Source organism: Chamaea fasciata, unplaced genomic scaffold, assembly GCF_029207755.1.
Source record: "Chamaea fasciata isolate MVZ Bird 193981 ecotype frontalis unplaced genomic scaffold, bChaFas1.0.hap1 SCAF_12, whole genome shotgun sequence".
NCBI lineage: Eukaryota > Metazoa > Chordata > Aves > Passeriformes > Sylviidae > Chamaea > Chamaea fasciata.
Genome location: NW_027094097.1, coordinates 2,677,828 through 2,702,907, shown reverse-complemented (window position 1 = coordinate 2,702,907; position 25,080 = coordinate 2,677,828). Strand labels below are relative to the sequence as shown.

At 51.4% G+C, this 25,080-nt stretch overlaps 1 protein-coding gene across 1 annotated transcript in view; it reads right to left on the bottom strand.

The window, feature by feature from the left end:
- LOC136296054 (hydrocephalus-inducing protein homolog) overlaps window positions 1–25,080 on the bottom strand; it is a 66,289-nt gene that overhangs the window by 26,100 nt on the left and 15,109 nt on the right. The window contains 22 exon segments of the mRNA XM_066194872.1: window positions 1,032–1,184; window positions 1,575–1,766; window positions 1,854–1,975; window positions 2,615–2,751; window positions 3,719–3,852; window positions 4,579–4,754; window positions 5,265–5,442; window positions 7,825–7,953; window positions 8,782–8,991; window positions 9,676–9,774; window positions 10,257–10,422; window positions 11,972–12,288; window positions 12,778–12,918; window positions 14,243–14,383; window positions 14,998–15,256; window positions 16,410–16,648; window positions 18,484–18,636; window positions 19,511–19,675; window positions 20,109–20,244; window positions 21,356–21,456; window positions 21,542–21,774; window positions 23,890–23,957. Coding sequence (XP_066050969.1) covers window positions 1,032–1,184; window positions 1,575–1,766; window positions 1,854–1,975; window positions 2,615–2,751; window positions 3,719–3,852; window positions 4,579–4,754; window positions 5,265–5,442; window positions 7,825–7,953; window positions 8,782–8,991; window positions 9,676–9,774; window positions 10,257–10,422; window positions 11,972–12,288; window positions 12,778–12,918; window positions 14,243–14,383; window positions 14,998–15,256; window positions 16,410–16,648; window positions 18,484–18,636; window positions 19,511–19,675; window positions 20,109–20,244; window positions 21,356–21,456; window positions 21,542–21,774; window positions 23,890–23,957 — 3,649 coding nt within the window.

Below are 25,080 nucleotides of genomic sequence, written 5' to 3'. Positions count from 1 at the left end.
TCCATGAAGTCCCAGGTGACAGGACCCCAAATACACCACTTGCCCCATGGTCAGGGTGTTACCAGTCCCTCCAAGGTGAATGGAAACCAGGTATTTACTTATGCCAGGGACTACAGCGTCTGTAGTAGTCTGGGGCTGAGTAACTGGGAGGAATCCTAGTGTGCACTGTAACTGGGTATTTGGGCATCAGATGGATCTACAATGGACTGTCAGATGTTTTCACCTAGCCATGCAGGAGCGCAGTGCTCATGAGAAGGGCCCTCGGGGTTACAGTGTCCAGACACAGTCCTGGCACTGCTGCATCAGGCAAACGCCAGCTCCAGGAGAGAGGCAAATGAGCTCTCACTGGCTAGACATAAGGGTCATCTTCTCTGCTTAGTGTCTGGCTCTGGTCAAAGCCAGACACAAGACGGTTATGTCTGTCGAGCAATTAAAAGGTCCCTGGGACTGTCTGCAGGCACAGCAGCACTTGTGTCCATAGTGGTACACACTGTCAATTTCCAAGGCCCAGCGGCCACAGGCAAACTACTTTTGGGAATGCTCCATCCTTTAAATTGAATCCCCAGCTGCACGGGAATGTGCAGGCAGGCCAGAGCCCCAGGGACTGCTGGCAGCACAGCACTACAGGTGACTGTCCTGCTGTGCCCAGGAAGGTGTCTGGTGGCTGTTTTGTGTGTCAATTCTGCAGCAGGGTGAGCCTAGACTGACCATTCCAGGATTATCCTCTGCGAGTGTGCAGCTGCTCTGCACCGAGTGTCACAGCTGCAAATACAGCCAGGCAAGGGGGAGGCTGAGGGGAGTTGGGCACATCCCTCCCGTGTGCCGAGAGGCAGCCACAGAGCCCCGATGCTCTCTGTGCAAGCTCCCTGTGGCCATTTCAAAGCACATCTCACGGCAATGCTCTGTGGGGTGAACTGAGCCACGCTGAGTACGGGGCTTGCAGAAAGCTCCCTGTCAAGGCAGAGCTCAGAGCACACTCTCGGCACCAGGCCCTCCTTTCGGCCTCCTGGGCTGACACCTGCCAATCTCACCTCCTTCTTGGGTGTAAACTGGATTTTCAAGTCTTGCCAGCTTCCTGCATCAAGGGTTCCTTCAGAGGGCATCACTTCAAAGGGACAGGGCTCATCCTCCAGTGCCTGCTTCTTCTGATGTAGGGCTGGTGTCCTGCATTTGCGTTGATTGCTCTGGGCACAAAAATCAATCGTGTGAGGTCTCCTGGGTCTGCGAGGACAGAGCCTCAGTTCCTGCAGTGCTCTGAGACACCCATACGGTGCTGAGAGCACCCACAGCCAAAACAAGTGTGGCCCCCATAGCCTAGAGCTGGAGGGAAAACCTGTAGACAGGGCAGGCAGAGAGGGAACTACAGTCCTCAGAGGAGGAGGAATGGGTGAAGATGGTAGAAAAGCAAAGTATCAGCTAATGGAACAGGTCCAGGCAAACCAGCCTTGATCTGACCCTCAGAAGCTTCCTCAAACACGCTGTAGACCCAAGTGCTCAGGCCACGGAAGCAGAAAGGGCACGAGACAAGAAAACCCAACCAAGAAGTTATGTGTTCAATGTTGCCTGTGTTTTACCTTCCTAACAGGCTTGACAGCAGTAATGTACCAACTGCAGGGGACTTGGTACCAGTTGTAGAGCCGGACTGTCTCAGTCTGGCACTGCCCAACGACGGTATCCGAGAACTGCAGTGTGTTCTTTGAGAGGCTGAGAGATGCTTCAATCACAGCGGCACGGAGGCGGATGTGAGACGTGGGGCCTTTTGCTACCTGGAGAAGGACAGAGAATTCAGCGGAGGGTGCAGGTGACAGCTGCTGCTGTGCCCAGCCTGCTGCCTGCCCCAAGAGCTGTGGTACCTTGATGGGCAGCAGCACATCCACGTCACCCTGTGGGCAGCAAGCACTCTCAAAGAACACTTCAAACGTCATGGTGGAGGTGGGGGCCAGGCCCTCCATTTGGTCTAGAAACACACTGAAACCTTGAAGAGATGAAAACAAAGCAGCTGAGATACACAAGAAACATGAAATGTGTCATAAGCACATTAAGGCCTCATAGGTGTCCGGGCTGAGAGGTCTGGGAAAAACCCCCTGCTGTGCTGTGACCTGCACAGAAACTTAAAGAGGGCACCTGTCAACACCCCTCAGACACAGCGAGCCACTATGTGATGGAAGCACAGCCTTGCCTCAAGCCTTCTTTTGGAAGCCTCTTTTCATCCACCAGAGGATCTCACAGGCCGTTTCCTCAATAAAGGCTTAACACAAGTGCCGTGACAGTGTGAACTCCAAACAAAGCACTTCCAAAACACAGCAGACCTCACTGGTTCACAGAACAAGCCCACAGAGTGCCCAAAGAAACTTGATTTTGGGAGTCAAGGGCAGAAGATGCTGAGAGGTGACCGGGGTAATGAGCCCATCTGGCCCCTGCACTGAAGCCTTAGGGCAGTCACAGGCAGGCCAGGTCCCTGGGCATGGCTGGCCAGGAGAATTCAGACTCTGAAGCTTCCAGCACAGCCACTGAGAAGAAAAAGCTCAAAAACCTCCCCAAGTTCAGTGGCTCCAGTTAATCTGTCTGAGACACCTCCTTCAAGCCCACAGGAAGTGTCTCCAGCACTGCTTACCTGTGTCCTGCAGGACAGACACATCCATCTGGAAGAACACAAACATCTGCCCAGGGTTGGTGATCTCCAGAGTGCGTCTCTCACAGAAGCCCTGAAGGACCGAGCCCATGTCCAGGACATATTCAGGCAGCTCAATGCTGGAAGAAGGAGTAAGGACAGTTCTTAAACCACAGCCCGGCTGCATGTCCAAGTGGATGCAGGATACAAATAAAGTGGCTATTTCTTTATTCACTGCTGTAAAAATTCAGCTCAAGCCCATGAAACCCATGGCCTGACCACCTGGCAATGACTTTGGGAAATCAGGAGGACTGCAGGTCCTAGGTTTTATCAGCTACCAATGGTAGCTGAAAATAAAATTAGTTTAAAATGGACACTGGTCGCAGCTCCTCTGCCATGAAAAGCCAGTAGAGGTGAGTACACTGGGCCTCCACTGGTCTCAATGAAACTGCTTAGCCTCGTGTACAGGCTGTATTTCAGGCTGAGCCTGAAATTGCTTTGGGGCCTAGGAGTAAGATTTGCCTGCACAGGAAATCTTCATTGCTCTGCAACCAGATCACATGATCTGTCCTGCAGAGCATCTTCTTCATGACTGGAAGCCTCCTGTGCTTGTGCTGCAGCATGATGGTGCAAAGGAACAGACCAAGTTATCTAGACAAGCCCTGCCACCCCACGAAGATTCAAGCCATCTGACTTTAGGTTTTAAAGAGTTTGCTTTAAATGTGCCGTTCCCTTCTCCTTTTTTTTAGTGTGCTCTGTTAGTTGGAACCAAGACATCAGCTGGGAGTTGTCTCTTTTAGAGCTAGTCAGCAGGGACAGAATTTATGCTGCCTGGAAGGGCTTGAAGGTCTGCGCTGGGTTCCCTCAGCTGTAGGGACAGAACCCCACACCTGTGGGGAGCTGAGCAGTCCAAAGCTCAGCGTGGTGCTGGGGAAGGGAGGACACCCCTCTGCCCACATGTAGCCTGTCAGCCACCGGGACCAGACCCTTTCTGAAGTCCCCGGCTATTCCCCAGTTCTGCAGACACAAGGAGCTCTCAGGAGAAGGGGACATTGCTGGGTGCTCCCCATGGGGCACCTGGAGATGGGGATGGGATGCCCTACTCACTTGACAAGACTCTGGAACAGCTGGCTGTCAGGAAACGTGCTCTTCGGGAGATGGGATGGGAGCTTCCTCTGCAGGTCCAAAGCAGCCTTCTCTATCACCATGCTCACCATTGTTTTCTGCAGCTGAGCAGCTGGCTGAAGAAAGGAAAGACAGTGGCTGGTTAGCAAAGGCCCAGCTTGCACCTGAGAAAGGATCCCACCCTGCTCCTGTTGAGGGGGGCTGTGGGGTCCTCCTGCCTGGCTGCTCAGTGTCCGTGACACCTCCTGCTCTTAGCCAGGCCCTCATCTCCAGGGAAGTCATTCCAGCACCTTTGCCTGCCCAGCCACTGCTGGCAAAGCTGATCTGGCCGGGCAGACAAGCCAGGAACCTTCCAGAGCTCCAGATACTTGCCTGCCCCCAGCTAGTATCAAGGCAGCTAGTATCAAGTATTTGGACAAAAGCAGTCTTGAAAGGGAACTGGGACCAAGCTGGTGCAAGATGAGCAAGACGAGCACGGCCAGCACAGTCCCAGGGCACAGTCAGGCAGCTCCTATTAAGGTCTGTAAATCTGACAGGGCTTGGGTTGGGACCAACAAACTCCCCAGCAGTGACCTGCATCTCCTTCAAAGCACCATCAACTCCATACCTCGAGCATGGCCTTCGGGATCTCTCCCTGGGGTAGCCAGGAAGCTGGTGCAGCCCCAGAGGAGACCATGACCAGAGTGGCAGCCCTAGGGGTAATGCTGAGGTGACATGTGGCCGCAAGTGGGCAGGGAGGTCCCAAGTGCCATCAGGGCACCAGGAAGCTGCTGTGGGCTGCAAGGGGCTCAGGTGACATGGAGAGGGTGGCATGTGCCAAATGGGGGTGCAGCTGTTCTTACTATATTGCCAGAGCCAAGCAAGCTGGGATTCCGGTTCTGAGTCTTCTGATTCCGAGTCTTTGAGGTCTCAGTCTTCGAGGTCGGAGTCTTCTTCCCAAGAACTGATTTATTCTTCTGACTGCGCTGTTGTTGGAGTTTTTCAAGCCATTCCAATGCCTTCTTAAACTTTTCATTTCCTGAAGGAAGAAAACATCCACAAAGAGAAGTGTGAGCAAAGGGCCCATCCCATTTAAGTTGGGAAGTCCCTGCCTCCCAACACTTCCAGAAAGAAATCCCTCAAGCCATCTATGGAAAGAGGATGCTGCTGCTCTTCTCTGAATCCTCATGTTTGCTCCCACCCATCTTCCTCCCCAGAGAGAAGCATCTCATCCCCTGCAATGTCACACAAATCCAACCCTGCCAGAAGCCCTGCCAGCCTCTCTTAGAGCTTTCCCAAGCCTTTCAGTCTAGCCATCACCCTTCAGAACCCTGCCAGATGTGCTGGCAAGCTCTGCAGGATGGTTCCTGGGACAGAGCCCACACAGGATCCTTGCTCAAGACTCATGAAGCAACCAGAGAGCTTGAGTTGGTCTGGGAGTCCTGCAACCCTCCAGGCTTGCTGGAGGTGGGCACGAGCAGCCCCGTGGGCATATGGTAGGGAACAAAACCAGAGGGGCCCCTCCTGGGGGCAGACAGGAAGTGCCCACCTTTGATGTTCCAGGGTAGGTTCACAGTTAACATGGGAAAGGACGCTTCTCCTTTCAAACAGATATATTCTGGCTCCAGGTCACCCACTTTGAGCTGGTAAGTCCTGCTGAAGGCTCCTGGTAATCCTGGCATGTAAGATAAATTCAGCACTTGCTTCTTGCCAGGTGCAACAGAACCCTGCAGCGACAGTAGAAAAGGGAGGGAATGCATAAGTTTGACGGGGAATGGTTCAGGGGATAGACAGGCTGAGAAGACAGGTTCTCATCTAAAAGAAACCATCAAACCACATCACCTTTGTGATAAATATATTACGGTGTTGGCTTTTGCAACTGTTAGAGTGAATACTATGCGTTTTATAATGTTGACTTACAAAAGTTTTTAAAAGAAGTTTTGCTGAAGTTTAGAGTTCTTTTAAGGCAGATGTTTTGTTGTGATGCCAATGTTGATGAGGAGTTGTTCTAATATTAACCTTTAACCAGTGAAGGAATGGATACCTGTTGAACATGTCAATAAGTAACAAATAACCAGGACTAGGACAACTGCACATGCTCCAAAAAGGCCGGACAGAGGAGGAACTCTGTTAAAACCTTTGAATATACAGAACTGTTTGTAAATATGTATTGGGCTGATGCAATACCCAGGGTATGCAAGGGGTGTTGTTGTGTAGACTGGTGTGTTCCTCTGGCTGCAGCTAATGCGGCTAAGCAGACAGCGCTGTTACTTCTGCTTCATTGACTCTGTCCCCTATTGTCTCTTATTAAATTTTCTTGAAATTTTAACTGAGGAGTGGGCTTTGCTTCTCACACCTCCTACCAAAAGATCGAGCCACTGACCCTGGGGTGCAGTGTGTCCTCCCAAGAGCTCATCTGCCTGCAGCCGCAGCACAGCCTGATGTGATGTGAGCTCAGCTCTGCTGCTAATGGGGTTCGCCCTCTGCCAGCAAGAGCATGCCTCAACAATAAAAGGCTTTTTTGCTGCTGCTGTGGAAGAGAAGTTCCCCGCACTCAGCAGGGCCAGCAGCTCCTCTCATCCCTTGTAGGGCAGGCATGAAGAAATGGGAAAGCCAATTGGCTCCCTCTTTCCACTGCAAGGAGGGACAAAGGCAGGAGTGCTGCTTTGGCTCAGAGACACCCAGGCAGGCCTGAGAAGCTTGGACAAATGGTGGGATGACGCTGCAAATTTTTCTCATTGCTCCTCCAGCCCCGCTGCTCCCCGGCCCCCTCACTGCCCCACAAAGCCTCTGCACAGCACAAAGCTGCAGGAGGCAGGGACCAGCACGCCTACGTAAGGGATATATAAATGGTGCTCGGCACTGGCAGTGGGAAGGCAGGGCCAAGGACAATGTCCTGGGTGATCACACAGCCTGGGTAAGGCGACCCTCAGAAACGCTCCAGTGCCAGCAGCCTGAGATCTCAGCCGTCGGGGTCCCCAGAGTGACTGTGAGGAACCGATTTAATTTTAATTTATGCCTCAACATATGTTGTAAATCCGTTTTCTGACATGGGGTAAAAATTTCTATAGGGGCTGTAGACGTGCTGGGAGCCTTAACACATCCCACGCGTGAAGGAGGTTGCAAGGAGAAAATGCAGTCAGGCTCCGTCTCCGGGGGGCTGCAAGCGACCTCTCCCTTGGAGGAGGGCAGACCGGGAAAATTTTGCCCATCTGACCAAGTGTCTTCCTAAAAGACTGTGATGAGTTATGGGAGGAATCTTAGCATATCAAAGCAGTTAACGCTGACAGTTTTCCCCCCGCCATTTTTGGTTGTGGTCGTGCCGGGAGCACCTGGAGGGCCCGGCTCCCTGCAGAGCCGCTCCTTCCCCGCCTGCCTACCCCGCTGTCGCCGCTTCCCCGCCGGCCACGGCCCCGCAGCGCTCCGCCGTTGCCCCGCGGGAGCAGCCGCCGCGCCGGCCGTGCCCAGCCGCAGCTGCGGAGCCCGGACGCCGCAGCCCGCGGGACCGCCGCGCCTGCCGCGGGCGCGGAGCGCGCCCAGCCCGCCGCGGCAGCACGCTCGGGGCGCTGGCCGCACACGGGCTCCTGCTCCAGCCGCCGAGCAGGACGCCGACACAGCGCCCCAGGCTTCCAGCGGTACCGCTCTGTCCCTGGCTTCTGTCACTCTGTTTTCCATTTTCTCTCTCTGCTCTCTTTTCTATCCCCTTTTGGTCGGGACCGTACCCTTTCTTTACCAATTTCCAGATGTAATACTTGCTGCGTTTGTGCCTTATTTTCGCCCGAGAAATCTATCAAAAAGAATTCTCCTCTACTCCCCTTACAGCGGGACGGGACAGTGACCAACACACTTGTGCCTTCCGCCGCTGTCTGCCGTGAGACAGCAGAGCCACCCGCCAGCCAAGGCCGTGGGGGAGTCTATCAGGACAGCACTTGTCTGACCTTCTCTGCCCCCAGCAGAAATCGCTCACACCCTTCTCTCTCCCATGGCTGGGTTTGGGGTTTTCCCCTCCCACTTTTTTGCCCCTTCCCCCCCACCCCCCTCTTTTTTCCCTTTAACGCTCTCCTGGGCCACCCGACCCAGGGCTGGGGTGAGTCACTTGTGCTACTTACTCTGGTGGGCTTGACCAGAAACACACCAGGCAGATCCTGGTCTGCAGTGCTAGGGTTTAGCACCCAGTTGAATTTAATCTTGCAGGTGTTCTCCAGGGTGACCGTGGCGTGATGAATTTCATTAAACATCTGGAGAGAAAGCACAGGAGCAGGAAGTTACAGACCCAGGCCTGCGGCTGGGAATTTCCTTCCTCTCTTCTGGGGTTGAAAACGACACATCATGGGAGCAGGGACCAGGGAGGAGATACGGGCACTTGGGAACCTGGGCAAGCCCCAGGCACAGGGCACTCGCACAGGACCAGGGAGCTCTGGCAGCACAGACATGTGGTAACAACCATGTGAGGGCCAGTAATAAATGAACCAGGGGTCACCAACTGCCAGGAGAAACAGAGACAGAACTGAGGCATTCCAGAACAACAGGCACCTGCATGCAAGTATTGGCAAGCAACACACAGGCAACAAGGGGGTCACACAGGGCAACACAGACAGGGCCAGCAGCTGGAAATACCTGTGGGCTTTCAACTGAAAAAGAGTGAAGTGGGGATTATTCTGGGACAGTCTCTGCCACTAGAGTAACAGAAGTCCAGCTTCTTCCCCTGATGATTGTGTGGATTAAGCAAGAGCTTTAGACAAGAGCATCTCCTTGGAGGTCAGGCTTTAGGAATGAATCAGCTGAGGGATGTCTCAGGGACATGCCCTTCAGAGCATCCCCACTGGGACCCTGCCTGCCCCAGGAGGCAGTGTTAGGTACCCTGAAAAAGAGGCATTCCCAACATTTTGGCAAGGGTTGGAGATGACCATTTGAAACCAGCTTGGATGCCAGATTTGTCCCTCAAAGGTTGTACTTCCAAGCCGCCGGCCAACAAAGGGGCTGGGAAGGGGAGGGAGGCCTGGACTGAGGAACCCGCTGGCCGTGGTTGCGGGGCAGGGAGCTGTGCCAGGGGACATGTGGGGTACCTGTGCGCCGCAGTCAATCTCCCGGGAGCTCAGCAAGTAGCTGACACGTGAGGCCTCCCCGGTCAGCTTCACCTTGTAGGTGGGGCCTCCCTCCACTTGGCACAGCGCTCTGACACCAGCAATGGTGTTGAGGCGGCCAAAGAAGGTGAAGGAGACCTGCTGTGTCTCTCCTGGCTGCAGCACACCCGACACCGGCAGGATACTGAAAGCCTGGTTGGAGGACAGGAGAGATTGAGGTGTTGAGCATGGAAATGGATGCAGAAGAGCTTCTTGGAGCAAAGTGCAGCTATAGCCAGAGGGGTCTATTCCTCAAACACAGCCAGAATCATCACCCTAACCTCATCTTGTATCCATGCCACTGACCAGTGCAGGGAACATGGGGAAAATCTTCTCCCATACTCACAGATCAATTAATACACTACATTAAAATGAACTGGGATGTGTCCTGGCAGTAGAAATTCTCTCTGATGCACAACTTGCCCTTAAAAAGCATTTCTTACTGCTTTTAGAAAAGGAGGCAACTCAGAGTGAGAGCTCTTGGAGCTCAGGGAAGGATTCCAGCCCAGCTCATCTCAATCCTGAGGCTTCTCCCCCTCTCTCTCTGATTTGAATGCTGCTTTCTCAAGGTGCTACAGCAAAAATTTCCTATGGACCACCTGATGAGGTCCAAGGGGAGCAATGCCCTCCATCGGTGCTGCACAGCGTCCTTGGGCAGCCCTACAACATGTCCTGCACAGTCTCTCTAACAACCAGTTGCTTCAGCAGCACTTTGCGATGGGTCCGGAGGGATGTGAGGCCCCGCTGTGGGCAATGCTGATGGCCACCAGTGGGACTGGGAGCTACAGCCCTGCTTGCCACACTGAAAAAGTGGGAGTGAGACAGATTCCCTCTTACCTTCTCCACTCTGGTTGAAATGTGCGGTAGGTCCACGGAGTGCCTGAATCCCCCCAACCCTGGTCGGATGAGACACTTCTCACGAGCATGTGGCGGCACCTGAAAAAGAAGCCATTTTCTGTGCTAGGAGGAAGAGACAGCCACTTTGCAAAGTCTCATTCTGTAAGACAGCTTCAGGGCCACCACTGCAATACCAGGTCTCGGGTGGAAGCAGGGATGTGGAAAGAAGTAGTCTGGATGGGTTGGGAAGAGGGTACAAGATTAGGACTCATCACAGCTTGCTCTGGGAGGGAAGCTGGAGGTCACATGATGCAGATAAAAGCCTCATCTTACATTGTGAAGAAAACAAGGCAAAAAAAATCCCATACTCAACACAGGCCTGTAGGATCTGAGCAGGCTTCTCCAAGTAAAACTCTGTTTCTCCCTCCCACACACCACATGTCCAGCCACCGGCCCTGCTGCCCAGCCCGCTCTCAGGGCACAGGACAGCAGGACGGCAAAAAGGGAGGTCAGCACGAGCAGGACTTGGTGGTGGCAAGCTGGGGAGTCAACACAGACAGTAGGTGTACAAGAAAATCTACCTCTGGTCCTGAAGATTGGGCAAGATCCCGTGATTCTTCCAGGGCTGTGGCTGGCTCCTCCGCTTTTCTAATCTTGAAGTGCCTCCACTGAATTCCCAGCTTATCCAAACAGACTGGCTTCTCCTGTGGTGGCCGGGGTTTGAGTTTAGGTGGGCAAAGCTCATGTCTGGAAAAGAACATAACTATGAAGAGGGATCTGCAGTGGGAGGAAGGGACACATGCACCAGTGGCTCCTGCTCAGGATGCAGCCCCTGGGTGGGTGCTGGTGCGTTGAACTGAGAAATGGTTTGATCCAGCCCTTCCCAATCCAGGCTGGAGCAGGTCCCTTCTAAAGGCAGCCCAGGGGTGACACTGAGGTAGCAGTGGTGCAGGCAGCTGCAACTGCTGCCACTGAGGAACTACAGAGGACAGGGATTAACACCTTGTGGGGAGGCAAAAAGCACAGTGGGAGAGGAAAAGACAGGGAAGGCAAGAAAAGAGGGGAGATTTGAGGCATCAAGGGGCAGACCCAGCCAGTGACGAACCAGCACAGACCCCGCAGTGCCCAGTGCCAGAAATTCTGCAGCTCTACCAGATATTTATCAGGAATGTTTCCCTGACAGTGTTGGAGGGGTTGGTTGACGTTTTCCAACACTCCCAGGTGACCCAGGTCACGTTGCACATTTTAAATTGCAGCAGGTGCTCAGGGTAACTCTGCTTGTGTTTCTAATGCCACGTGAGGGACAAAGTTGTGCCGTGCCTGCCTGTCACCCTGCTGAGATACAAGTGCTTCCCACACAGTCAAACACAACCTGGATGCTCCATTCCCGGACAGGCATTCAGTGCCTGCTCCCCAAAGAATAGCTGTCCTTAGTTTTGTAGCTTGTTATCTAAGGCTGGGTTTCATTTCTGCATGAGGGGCTCTCTCATCATAACCCCCAAGAGATCCCGAATCATCTATTCTACTGTCTTTGGTTTTAATGAATGGTTTGAGGCAACTTCCCAGGACCATGGTGCCCAGACAACATTTTTCACTCTAAAGTAGTGGAGTAAGAGGCAGGGATAGGAGATGATGCGATGAACAAGTCCTGCTGTCAAGCAGTACAGAACCTATAAGGGACATGTTGCAGTGGGGAAAAGTCAAAGTGAGTAACAAGTGTCACAAAAAGAGGGTCGTGAGGAATCCAAGGTGTCCACTGAAAGCTGACCCCTGGGAAAGAATTTGTCCTGGCACTAAAGGAGTTGTCTCAGAAAAGAAGGAAAGGGAAGGTAACAAGAGGTTCAGCATCAGCCCAGTTGCTAAGTAGCTCTTTCTCTGGTGTTGGGACTTTCTGGGCATCCTCCAGCACAATGCAGGAGAAGAAGGCAAGGAGCAGAGAGCAGCTCCTGCAGAGAGGACCCACCCCAAAGCCAAGGGGCCAAAAGGGCCTCCAGCAGCACTGTGGCAGCTGGGACTAGGAGCCCTTCATCAGGGTGGACAGTGCCTCAGGCCACAGAGGTCTGAGAAAGCAGCTTTCACCCCAGCTTTCCTTCCCGGGGGAAACCACTAGGAGCACCAAATTGGTGGAAAACCTATTCCCTGAGCATCCAGCCTGACCGCAGCCGGTCAGTGTTATTTGCACAAGGACAAGGCAGAAGCAGTTTGTCAGATCCTAGGCAAACAGCTTCGTTCTTTGCAAAGTACTAACAGGACACCAGGAAGAAGAGCTTCAAGGACAGGGCAAAGGTGCACATACCTCAACTTCTTCACATGGTCGTCCACCTGGAGTGACCAGAAGTACTTGACAGGAAGTGAGCTGCAGTTGGTCATCTCCAGAGAACGCTCTTTTTTTGTGCCATCCACGATGCAGCCAAATTCCAGGGTGCTGGGCTGGATTCGAAGACTTGGGAAGTGGGCTTCTCCCTGAAGGGTGATGTACTCCACATAGGGATGGCCTCTGACCATTTCTATCTTCAGTATCTTTTTTACTTTCCAGCTGTTAAAATCCAGTCTATAAGCTGGGTCAAATGCGATGTAGAGGTGACAGGTCTGCCCTACGTCCACTGTCACAGGCTGCAAGCAGATGAACAGTAATTAGTCACCTGTGGGATGACATCCCAAGGTCTGACAGCATGAACCAGTAAATGCTCCAAGTGTGACACCAGCATGGGCTTCTCAGTTCATCGTTCATTTCTTTACAGCAAGGGTCTGACTGCGGGCACCACACTCGAGTCCAGGATTCCCTCAGGCTCACGTTTCTGTGCTCAGCAGCAATACAAGGGGTGGCTGCTGGAGAGCTGGGATGCTTTCCAGGAGACACCTTCACGGCATGGCTTCCCCAGACCTAGTTGCCTGCTCCCTTCTCCTTGTGCCTGAAAGCCAGGGTGGATCTTCTCAATTCGGATAGGATTCTGATTCCCTCAGCAGCTCTGCTGATGCAGCTCAGCCCAGCCCACTGCTGATACTACAGAATAAACCTCTCGACTCAAGGACTTCTCAATAGAAAGGCACCACCACATCCCTCCTCTTCAAACCCCACTGGAGGAGTCCGGGGCTGCTCACCTGGCCATATGGGAGTGACTGCTGGTCCTCACTGCAGACCTGAAACGGCTGCTCCAAGTAGAGCATAAGGTCGAGTGGCAGCCGGCAGGTGTTCTTTATAGCCAAAGGCTGGTACTGCAGAGTCAGGACATCACTGGGTTTCTACACAAACAGGAGACAAGAAAAAACAACCTCAGCTAGCCACAGACCTCCTGCTTCTGCTGCATCTTGCAGTTTTCAGTCCCAGAAGTGCATACATTTCTATTTACTCTTTCTATTTGTTTCTACCCTTCCAGGAGATTTTTCTTTGTAGCAGATGCTTTTCATGTTTAGAAACTACAGCACCCTCCGGGGGACAGGGAAACACTCCCACGTACAGATGAGGAAATGGGGCCCTGAGAGGAGGCAGCTGCTTGAACAAGATCTAAAGCAGAAAGTGAATCCAGACCATTTGTCTCCAGTTTTGTTTTTCTATTGGGCAGAGCAGCACTAGATGATCTTCACTCACATACAGCCATTTCCTACAACCTTGTTGGCTCATAAAGCAGCTTGTCTGCAGGATGCGTCCTGCAGTCCCTGCTACAGGGACAAGGTGTCTGTGGTCTCAAAGCTATGATCAGCCTAGGCTCTTCCTTCCTTGTCTGCATTCTGCTGGGCTTCCTGAATGGTTTAGAGAAACCAGGGAGTTTGGGAAACTAGTTCTGCATGTACTGATATGAAAGGTGCTGTGCCATAGTATGCAATAAACCAGTTTGTGTGTGTGGCATCAAGCAGAACCCAGGCAGAATCAGGGAGAGCTGAAAAGCTTCTAATTACATCGGAACTGCCTGTTCCAGGGATTCTGTACTTGAGTGAAAGCCTAGGAACCAGAGGAGAGGCCTGAAACTACAGAAACCAACTAATGAAACATCTTCTCTTCTTCAGACAACTTGCAGGAGAGGGAAGGATGATGCTGGAGTTGGGATCCCGAGACTAAAGGGCACCTGCTCTGCCTCAGTGTTATCATCACTGCAGCTGCAGGGTGTCTGGGGGTGCTTTGAAGCAGGTGAGGCTTAGGGAAATGCACAGAGCTATACCATATAGCTATACCATACAGCATCCATGCCAACAGCAGAGAAGGCAAAGAGACACAGGAGATGATGGGTTTTTCCTTGTCAGCCTGAGGAATTCACAGGAATCTCCATTTTTCCCAGCTTTCCTACAGCATCGGTGTACAGACATCACTGTGCCTTGGAGGATCCTCAGAAACCTCTCTTTACCGTGAGCAGAGAAACTGGCATTTCTCTGGAGGTGGCCACGATCCCCCTTGGCAGTGCAGCTGTAACTGCAATTTTACTTTGGGGACGTGAAATACCAGTCTCATCTCTAAAAACATCTCCCCTCACTTTACGAAGTGCCTCCGGAAGGGTAAAAAGGGGCTTTAACACAAGCACACACCCCCCCTCATCCATGCCGTTAAATACCAGGATGCAATCCAGAGACTTACCTTCTCCACCTGGAAAGAGAACTGTCTGGCTGATATTTCTATGGATGGATTAATAAACTCACAGGTGATGATTGTTTCTATTATCTTCATCATGCTGCCTGTCTCAATGACAGCTTCACACCTCACATAATTCTGCACCACCTGCATGCAAGAGTCACTTGTCACCAGTGGGTGGTGGCAGGGCATCCAGCAAATGCCCAGCATTGGCTCAGCACCCACCACCCACCACGCGCCCTATTCCTGCCTCAGAGTTATGGTCACTGCCCGCTTTTCTTCCTGTGATGCAGCTTATTTATTCTGCACTCAACTGTCTGTAGCACTGCACCCCAATAACCACAAAAGGCACTTGTGAGAAACTCCCTCCCTTCACATGGCTTTTGTTTTACTCTCTGCTTATCCCAGATAAACCACTTGGCACTTGTTTAATTCACTTTCTTTTTGGGCTCCTAGTCTAACTAACTAACTAACCAACTAACCCTAACTTATTTCTCTGCCCTTCTTTGCTGACTAAGCATGCAATGCTGTTTGCCCCAAAAGAGCAATATTTCCTTCAATCCCTGCTTTGGGATCAACACTGGGTTTTGGTGGCTGTGGAATCACAATAAAGCCTTAGCTGGTCTGATGGTGACCAGCAAGGAAAGTAAATGGTGCTGCCACAGAAACGTGTGGTCTTAAATGGCAAATATCAAGGGACTGTGGAACAAGCCCAGGGGATCTGATGGTTCCCCAGGCTCAGCCCGTGGTGGGGACCTCACCTGTGGTTGGCAGGAGAAGCCTCGCAGCATCATGTCCACAGACTCTCCTGGCTTCAGGTCCATTGACAGCGGCCCCAGCCCAAACACGGGGGCCGTACGTTTGGGCCTCTGGGAATCATCTTCGGCCTTGGGGCTACTGCGGGCTGAGGTGCTCTGGCCCTCCTTCCCAGCTGGCCTGTTACATTCCACCTTCCAGAAGAGCCGATGGAAATGGTGGCTACTGTTTGTTAGTTTGAACCGACGAATACAGGGAACCAGGCTAAAACAGAAACCAGGATAGAAAATAGTATGGGAGTAGCTATTTCCCTGGTCATCAGATTGCTCCCAATGAGCAATCTGAGCTGTTAATAGCTTGGAGACCGTCTTCATTTCCAGCTCTTAATGTGGACCAGAAACAGTGTCTGGTAAGCTGCCCTTCTGATGTCATTATTGCAAAGAGGAATATGTTTCTAGTGGTAATGTAGTATTTTCCAGGCCAGGCTAACAGGACCTGGTGTTTTCCTCCAAAATGTTTGTTCTGGGATGATTCATACTGTTAAAGTATTTTATATTAATCTGCGCCCAAAACTGTTACTGAATCTTTCAGATCCTGCACCTGAGGCCCTTGTGTGTGGGGTATGATTGCAGGCATTTTTAAAAGCCAACTCGGAGGAAGTTTCTGGATGATCCCAGCAAGCTGCTAGAAATCATCTGTCTGCTCCAGGAGAGGAAACCAGGGGAGCAGGGGCTCTCTCGTTCGTAGCAGCTTTGGTTTTGCACTGGCAGCCATTTGTACAAACTTCATTTTGCAATCAGGAACTGCTTTGAAGTGAAATTTGCAAACTCTGCTGGCAGTGGAAAAACAAGCATCAGTCCTGGGCAGGCAGGGCAGCAGCAGAGCCCACGAGCAGCGTGAGGAAGCGTTGGCAGCGGCACTGCAGGCCCCACACAAACCAGCAAGTTTCCATCTGCCTCTGGAACTGCTCTGCGGGCTCCTGCCTTCCCAGGGGGGTCGTCACCCTCCTGTCTCTTTGTTCCCAGGGCCCCTGCTTGCCTGGCAGGTGCCATTCTGGAAGGGAAGGGTGCGATGCCATCTTCCCTTGGTCCCGAAGCCACACGGAGGGACGGCCTCATCCAGGCACCATTTCAGGAACCTTTTGTTCTGGGGGAGCCTGCGAGATCATTACTTAATCAAGTGAGGACATAGATGTGTTAGAACTAAAGGCAATTCAGTGGCAATTTAGCAACTGATTTCCCTCTGAGTGGTTTTTCAGGTTATCTAACAACTCTCAACTGGCCATGTTTCTGAAGGAATCTCTACCTTCAGGGAAGGAGTCAGGGTCTTTGAACACTGAAGAAGATCTTGCCTGAAGGACTACAGCAAAACTGCTCCTTGTTGAGACAGGAGAGGTGGGAGTGGAGAGATCTCCTACCTGAACTGGTATCCCAAGTTGAGCTCCGGGGCAAATGGTTTGTCAAAGACAATTGTGCTGCCAGTGCCAAAAGCCTGGAGGATGGAGGTGGTCCAAAGCTTGTTCCCAATGAACAGCTGGATACCATCAGCAAAAAACCCCGTGTCATCCAGGGTTACTGTGACAGTCACAGGAACCTCACCCCTAGCGGGGATCACTCCTTCCTTGGGTTCAGTAACACAGCAGTGAGGTTTACGAACCTGTAAGACAAGTATAACATGCATTTAGGATAGAAACCATACACCCTGGTCTCTTGTGGGGTATAAGAAAAGGAAAGACTAAAGAGGGAAGGATAAAAATCATAAAGGCCTAATTTCCTGAAATTTGAACTACAGTATCGGGCAACAGCAGAGCTTATACAACCTGTATTTTCCCCTCCTTTAACAGACTCTCACCTAATTAACCCAGTTTTGCCCAACCCAAGGGACGCTTATCCTCAGGAGAGTGTTCCTTCCCCAGTCTTTCTCTGGAGTGCGTGCCAAGGAAAGCTGCTTTCTCTCTCCTGGCTTCTCACAAAGGCTCAGGGCCAGAGGAAGTCATGACGGCTCAAATCCCACTCCAGAAACCACACAGCTGGAGGACACTGCTGAAAGCCTGAAGAATATCTCTGCAAAACCAGTTGAGCAAAACCCCAACACCAAACTATTCTTTCCCAAGAGGCCATGAGTGCTTCTCAACATCCCCTAAAGGACTGAGGCCCTCGCTTCCCACTGATCATCCACTGTAGAGAGATGCCCCAGTGCCTTCTGCTTTGGAAAAGTCACCTCTAAATGGTTATAGCAGAGCTGGAAGCAGGAAAAAAACTAGACGACATGTGCTCTGTGGGCATGGCCCACTCTTCCCAAGAACTCTTGTCCTCTGGTTTCTCATGGACTTCACAGATTGGCCAAGAGAGCTGGAAGCAGCCCAAAGGAGGGAGGAAAGGCCCTGCACCAGCACAGCTGTACAGACACAGCTCTGCAGGTCCAGCCCTGGAACGAGCACGTGAAGCCCATCCTTTACACACCAGGCCCACCCAGCCAAGGTGCATTGCTCCCTGAAGAGGTGGAAGGCAGAATTTCATTGTGCAGTTAGAGAAAGCTGTCCTGGAAAAATCCCTCACTTTAAGGTTACATTTATTCCCCAAACTGCAGGAAAAGCAGCAAGAGGAAAATTCACGCCCCTCCTCCTTGGCCCAGGAGGCTGTGGCTGGAGTCTCCCCATGGCCTAATGCTTTATCCACAGACACAAACAAGTCCACAGGATCAGGTTTTAACCAGCTCCAAGTTCAACACACCCAGCACGGAGAAGAACAAACCTCAAGCCCCTCAGAGATCCCCCCCTCCAGCAGACATCCCACCCAGCCCCAGGCCCAGCCTACAAGCCCTTCCTGGCTGCAGCAGCCCTGCTCTCCCTGCCAGGGGAGCAGCCCCAGCTCCTCTGCCCTATGCAGCCTTCACATATTAAACAGCCATTCTCTGCAGCCGGTCCCCAAAGATGCTCTTCAAAGGCACAGAGACCACAGGCTGGGGGGGTGCACAACCCCCACACATGTCTTTGTGTGGACAGCCCAACTGGCCTGACCCACAGCAGGTGTGAAAATTGCCTCCCCACCAGCAGTCTGAGGACAGACCTCACACCCTCTTCTCTACTATGAACAGCAGCTTGGCACAAAGCAAATGTAGATGGCACAGGGAAAGCACAGGGAAACCCATGCTCTCTGAGGAGCAAAGGACCACAGGTTTCTTTTGATCTCAGAGCTCAAAAACTGTGACACACAGAGCTAAAGACCTTCCATAAAATTAAGGGTGAACTTGTCAACACAATCCAGATGAATTTTTGCTCCAACATCTCTGCATCTGATTTCACTGAGGGGTGCCCCAGCTAAAACCACTCCAGAGCCAGGTTCCTTTTGCCTCGCCCAGATGGAATATTGGAGTATCCTGCTTCCTCTCATGCAAGGCAATATGGAAATGTTGCATTTAAAAACCAAGACACGGCTGCTTGTCATGTCAACCAGTCAATTTCCCTGGAAAACAGCCCCACAGATACTTACAATCTCCAGCCTGAAGTCTACATCGACATGACCTTCGTTGAAGAGGGTAAAACTTTGTGAATTAGGCGTTAGTGCTGGGATCTTGCCAAACTCTATCACCCTTGGACTTGGGTAGATTTCTGACGGCCATTCAAGGCTCCGTAGTTCTGTTCTCTGTTCCAGAAAGCAGGCAAGAAAGATAAAAAAAGAAAAAAATTAATCAAACCACAAGAGGGAAACCTAAAAAAGCTTAAACAGCTCAACCCTGCTCAAGTTATTTCTTTAGGGACAGCTACCACTCTAGCTGAAATGCTGGGCTTTGGGAAAAAAAAAAAAAAACAAAAAAACAACAAAACAACCTACGTATTCACCTCCAAATTGAAAAGGATTAAGGTAAGAAAAACTTTCAAACTACAAATTATTGGCCCAAGGTAGAAGCTTTGCAAGCAATCTCTAGTTAAGACCAGGCTAACACTTAAACAACTGGTTATTCCGGTGGGGAGAAACCCTCCTCTTTAAACCTTAAAGAGCAGCCTGACAGTTGAAAGCAAGTGTCTAGGCAAACTTCAGGCTCCCTGGCACAGCCTGCACTGCCTGTCCTTCCCATTGACTGGTTTACATGCAGTGCCACAATGGCCCAGGTTCAGATGTTTGGTGCCATCCAGGGAATTTGGCATCATCATTTCCATGTTTTAATGTAAGTTTAAATCCTTGCAACTACTCTTCAAATGCCAGCTTTCCTTTCGTTTACAGAAAGCTCAAACTTCCCAGAAGTCTTCTCTTTTGTGCTGAGAGATGACATTTTAAAACAGGTGTTTCCAAAGTTAATAGCATTTTAAAGATTAATTAACTAAAATGATCCCCAATTCCAGCTTAGATGAACTACCTTCTGGGTCAGACACTGACATTGCCACCTATAAGGCACGAGCTGTTTATGCCACCAATCCTGCCTGTCCTTCTCCACAGCAGCCCGTGCCTGTTTTCCCTGGAAGAATCCCCGCACACTGCGCACCCTGCCAGGACCAGTTGCACAAAGGCACACACTCACCAGTGGGTTTCTTGCATCCCCAAACACGCCGATACAAACATTGGTGCAATGCTTGCCCAATGTTTGGATTTCAACCGTAACTGGAATCTCTGCAGCGCTCCGAGGCTGGACAATCCCACAGGGTTTGGGGCTGGAGTAGAGCACAGGAGAGTCCTCCTTGGGTTCCTAGAAGGGACAGAATCAAATCCAGCTTCAGAGGGACCTCTGACGAAACTTTAAACTCCTTAACATCCATCCCAAAAGCAACTTACACACATTTTTTAAAATCCCCAGGACAAAAGTAAAAGGCACAAACAAGATGCAAGAATCATAGGATTAGCATTCTCAGGGGGTTCTGCAAGGAGGCTGCCAGCACAAGCACTGGTGTCTGTGGATGCAGCAGCCCTTCACAGCCCTCTAAGATCTCCCACAAGAAAACACCCTGAAGACTAGAATGTAAACTGTTTCCTCAGGAGATTAAGCTGCATCCAAAAGTTTACATTCAGGTAGGATCCTGTTCTCAGCAGATCTTTAACCAGCAAGGTCTTATCCAAACCGTTTTCCGCCTAATAATCTCCACAATAGTATTTGAGAGGAGGAGGTTGATGCGATGCCAAACCTGGGGAATAAGCCCGTAGCAGCCAGGAAGGTGGGTGTTATTCCAGATGAAGAACTTCCTCTCCAATGGCACCTTCAGGTTGCACTCATCCAACCACAGGATTTGGGGGTACACTCGCAGCTCAGGAACGAAACATCTGGGCAAAGAGATGACCCCAAGGGAATCAGAGATACTGAGAGAATGGAGAACGTTTACCCCCAAAGATTGTGAAATGGAGCACAACACATTTGTCACTGTCAAATAGACATTAAACAGCCCTACGGTGAAAAATTGCCTTCTAAGTCTTCCCACTCAAACACGTCTTGTCAAGGAGGGGCAAACCCTGAGAGGCAGCACCCAGAGGCTGCCAAGTGCCCCAGGCAGAGCACTTGGTCCCACAGCTGCCTCAGCCCCTCCTTTACCCAACAAGACTTGCAAGGAACTCCTGTAACAGTCCCAGTCATCCATGAGCTCTGGGGGAGCCTTCCCAACAGGGATCAATGTTCAGTAAGGCTCCAGGAACACACGACTCTAGTGTCTCAGTAAAAATGACTACCTTCTCTCCCATGGTGCTGTTTCCCTGCCTGAGAACTCAGCTGTTTGCCCCAGCCTTGGAGGGCATGAGACATCACCTGCCCCACAGAGTGGGAGATCACTCCCTCCCAGTTCCTACAACTCCCCTGGTCCTTCACTCCACAGGTCCATGCACTAACTGTCCCCAATTGCACTTGCTTTTAAAAAATGGCAGCCCAGGCACTGACGAGATGGCTCTGCCTGGGAGTGGGAACAGCACCAGGGAACTGCATCCCTCTTGTCATTAAACTGACAGCCACTGCAGCATAGCAAGATGGAATTCTGCTGCAGAAAGAACAACTTTTGGTTTAAGTCTGACAACATCAAAGCTCAAAATGGGAAGCAGAGGGAAGGAGAAAAAATAGAGCTGACCTGCCACATCAAGGGCTGATTTCCTTTCGTAAGATCTTGCCCTCAGCACTCTTGCTGTGAACCACTTCCCCACTGTCACATGCCCTCATTAACAGAACCAGACCCTGACCCTCAGCAAGCTGGTCCCCTTAGAAAAAGGCCCAGGACCATGCTGGGCTGTAAGCCGGGGTGCTTTTCACCACAGGCTGCTTTCCAAGCACTGCTGTTCTCATGTCCAGCTGGGCAGAACATGAGGTCATTAAACAACACTTCTCCTTGGGAGCTGCAGCCAGCACACCCTGTGCAAGGCAGTGTGCTGGGGGAGGCCAGGGAAGTGCTGGTACCTGGCCTTGATGATCAGTGATGCCACTCCCCTGCCAAACCACTCCAGGTCCACCAGCAATTTCCGGTAGAATTCCATCACGGTATTGGAACACAGGGTCACCTAGTGGAAGAGAAGAGCAGTAAATTCTTCCTTACAAAAGCTCACTACCCGCGTGGATGTGGGTATGACTGGACTCTTCCCATACCTCGATATCCTGGTGTTCCTGTGGGAGGATGATCCCTTGGCTGGGATTCATTGTGAACTCCCTGGGCAGCACAGAAAAATGAATTCCCTCCCTCCAGGAGGGGTCACTGTCGCTGCGTATTTGATCAAAGCAGCTAACAGCAGGCTGCGTGCCATCGTCCGACACGCGGAGCTTGAACGTCAAGGGCACCCGCGAGGTGTTAGTGAGGCGACAGGTCTTGGTGTAGGGAAAGCCTAGGAAAAGGACACAAATATCCATTTAGGCACCAGTTATGTCGTGACTCCTGGTGGGAATACCCTGGTAGGATGAAAGCGTAATTGGAGTTCAGCTCTTTATTATCTGAACTACAGCTCACTGAGAAGCTGCGAGAGGAATTAGTCGTCACTTAGTTCCCTTTGACACTGATTCCAGACTGCAGCCTTGAAAATGCCCGCTCTTAGCCCTGCTCAACACTGCAAGCTTCTCTCTTTCTGATGGGGAGAAGCTCCCTCACCTGCCCCAAACTAGCACCAGTTACTTCTCACTGATGAGTGTGCACCGAGACCGAGCATTTCCTCTGAAAATTCAAACTGTAAAATTGCCTGTTAAGTCTGCCAACACTCCCACTGTTTTCGAAATATATAAACAGTGAGTCATCATTGAGAAGCTACAGCAAAAGAAAGTGAGGATGGAATCAGGAACTAGAACATGATGCAAAGCACCCTAATGCAGTTTCTCTCTGCAGAATTCTTAAGGCGTCTTTTGGTTTGGGCCAAACAGACTGGGCATGTGACAGCTCAGAGCGCACTCAACTGGAGGCAAACCCGAGCCTTGACCCAACAAGTGGGGACATCACACCCATACTACTCACTGTGATTGCTGCCTGCAAGGGTTTACCCCACCTTAACTCTGAGATTTGCTTTCCATATTGGAAAGCCAGAGATACAGCCACGCATGGTGGGGATGTCCTGCAGAGCCCGGACACCAGCCACAGCCTGCTCTGCAGGGGACATCTGGCTTGGCTGGCCAGCTCTGTGGGGAGAAGACTTCTCCCCAGGCCTGCTCACCAAGAGTCATTTGAACACAGGTGGGGGAAAAAAACAACTTCAGGCACAGCCCAGAGCTTCTCTGTGCCCATCAACAGTGACCACTGCCAGCTCCAGCAGTGCCTCCAGCAGGGAGGCAAGACAGGCACAAAAGGGACAAACACAGATGTCAAACCCCAAATGAGACTGAGGTCACCACATGCAGACAACAATCAACAGTTAAAAAGAAGCAAAAATACAACTGCTGCCTTCAGCTGAAGAGACTTTAGGTATGAAATCAGATTAAGCAGGATGAATCTCCTATTACAGAACCGTATTTCTACCTGTTGCCTTTCTGCTTTCATCTATTCAAAAGGCAACTTAACAAGGGCCTCAGTGGGGATGCAGGGTGGGGAAGAAGCAGCTCAGGAAAGGCAATTCGTTTTCTTAAAACGTTCAACAACTTCATTGTTACGAGTTTAGGTTTCGTAGTGAATTTTGGCCTCGGTCTGGGAAGGGAGATACAGGGGGTTTGGGGGGTCTCGGCTGTGCGGGTGGGCTTTTCCGTCCGGGGCTCTTTGGGAGCTGTGCCGTGATGCCGCGGGCGGTTGTGAAGTCGGAGCCGAGGTTTGCAGGGGGCAGACCTTCCCGTCCTTCCGCCGGGGCTCGGGAAGGTCGGCAGCGTGCTGCTGCGGGACGTCGTGCGCTTGGCGCCGGGCTCAGCACCGTGATCGAACCTGCCCGCCGTCCCCGCTTCTGCCTGCTCCCGATTGCCAGTGCCCACATCTCCTGCTGCCCGTAGTTTGCAAAAGCAGCGATTTCCTCCTTCCTTCCCTGCCCGTGCCGGCTGGGAGGGAATCACTGCCCTGCCAGAGCTCACAGCTCCTCCAGCCTGTGATCATAACTACACCAAAGGGGAAAACGGGACTCGGAGGGTTGGAAACTTCTGGCATTGCGTTGTTGTCTGTGCTGTCCTGATATATTCTAGCAAATAACTGTTATTCTTTTTTTTTTCTTTTTTTTTTTTTTTTTTTTTTTTTTCCCTGGAAGCCCTGTAATTTCAAAGGTATAATAATTTGGAGGGAGCGGGTCATCTTTCCATTCCAGGAAGATTCCCGCCTTCCTTGGCAGAATCCGTCTTTTAAACCAGGGCAGAGACACCAGAAAATACTTGGTTCTATTTGATCCCACAACGGCAAAATGCTACCTGAGGCACCTGCAGTTCACACCCTGAAGAGGCTGCTAAGGCAGAGCATGAGGAGTGCTGGATGCTTTTATGTTCAAGTGCTCCATTTTGGAGCACACAGATCCCTCCCGCTGCGTCCCAGCGCAGGGAACACTCACCGAAGGAGATGTCACCGAAGTCGAGCTCATCGGTGTCGAAGTGTAAAGTCTGTTCAGTGACACACCCCCTGCAATGACAGGCACACAGAAGGAAATGGCTGCGTTAAAGGGAATTGCAAAGGCGCCGGCTGTCGTGGCTTGGGGACACAAAACCTGGTGTCAGGGGCACCGCGGGTTTCAAATCAACACACCACCATGTGCTCAGCACAGCGTCCATGTGCACAGGAGGCAGCTAAAGCCAAGAGGCCAGCAGCCCACAGCCACTGATGGGGCTTTGGATGCAGGGCAGGCAGGAAAAGCCCCCGAGTTGCTGGTGGTCCCATGAGGGACCCTGAAACCACACCCAGACATGACAGTTTTGAGACATGAAGCCAGGGGAGCCCCAAACATCCTCTGAAAAGAGCAGCAACAGTTCTACACAGTGGACAGATGAATCCTAGAGGAAAGGACCAGCTTGTCACTAGTGCACCAGCTGGCACAGCCAAGAGCAGTAGCTTAAACAACAAAACATGGGTGTCCTGAATCCACCACACCTCCTCACCTGTCCTTAAACTCAGCAGACACTCCAAAAGTCACCAATATTCACTGAAATCAGCACTTGAAGCTGCACAACACTCACGAGTTTATTTCATGGTTGATGCCCCTCAATGCGCACCCTGCCTTTTGGTTAAAAGTCAAGGACCAGTGAACTGTGCCTCCTATTGTGTTCACAGGTCTGCCCCTGGCTCTGCTCTACACATCTCAGCAAGAGACACCTGCTCCTGCTCACGGAGAAAGCTGCTTATGCAATAACATCCCATGCATGACCAGTTTGTGGAAGGGACAGAGGAGAATCAATTTTTTGATGGGGAAAGGTTTCCTCTTGATTTCCAAAATAAAAAAGCAGCACTTTTCCTCCAAAAACAAAGCCAGCACAACTGTTCCTCTACTATGGGCAGACCTACTCAACACTTTCCTCTTGCTAAGTAATAAATTTCATGTTCTTTTTTATCCATCTCCTTTATCTTATTGGTATAATTGACTGCAGATTTTTTTCTTTACTGCCTTGATTCAGTGCCTCCCAACAGCAGCAGCCTAGCTCCAAAGCTCCAGAGCAGCCAGCATCAGCTTTCCTGCTTACACTACATTCTCCACGCCTCAGGCCAGCAGGGACAAGCCCTCGTGCTGCTGTGGTCCTGAGGACTGAGCTCT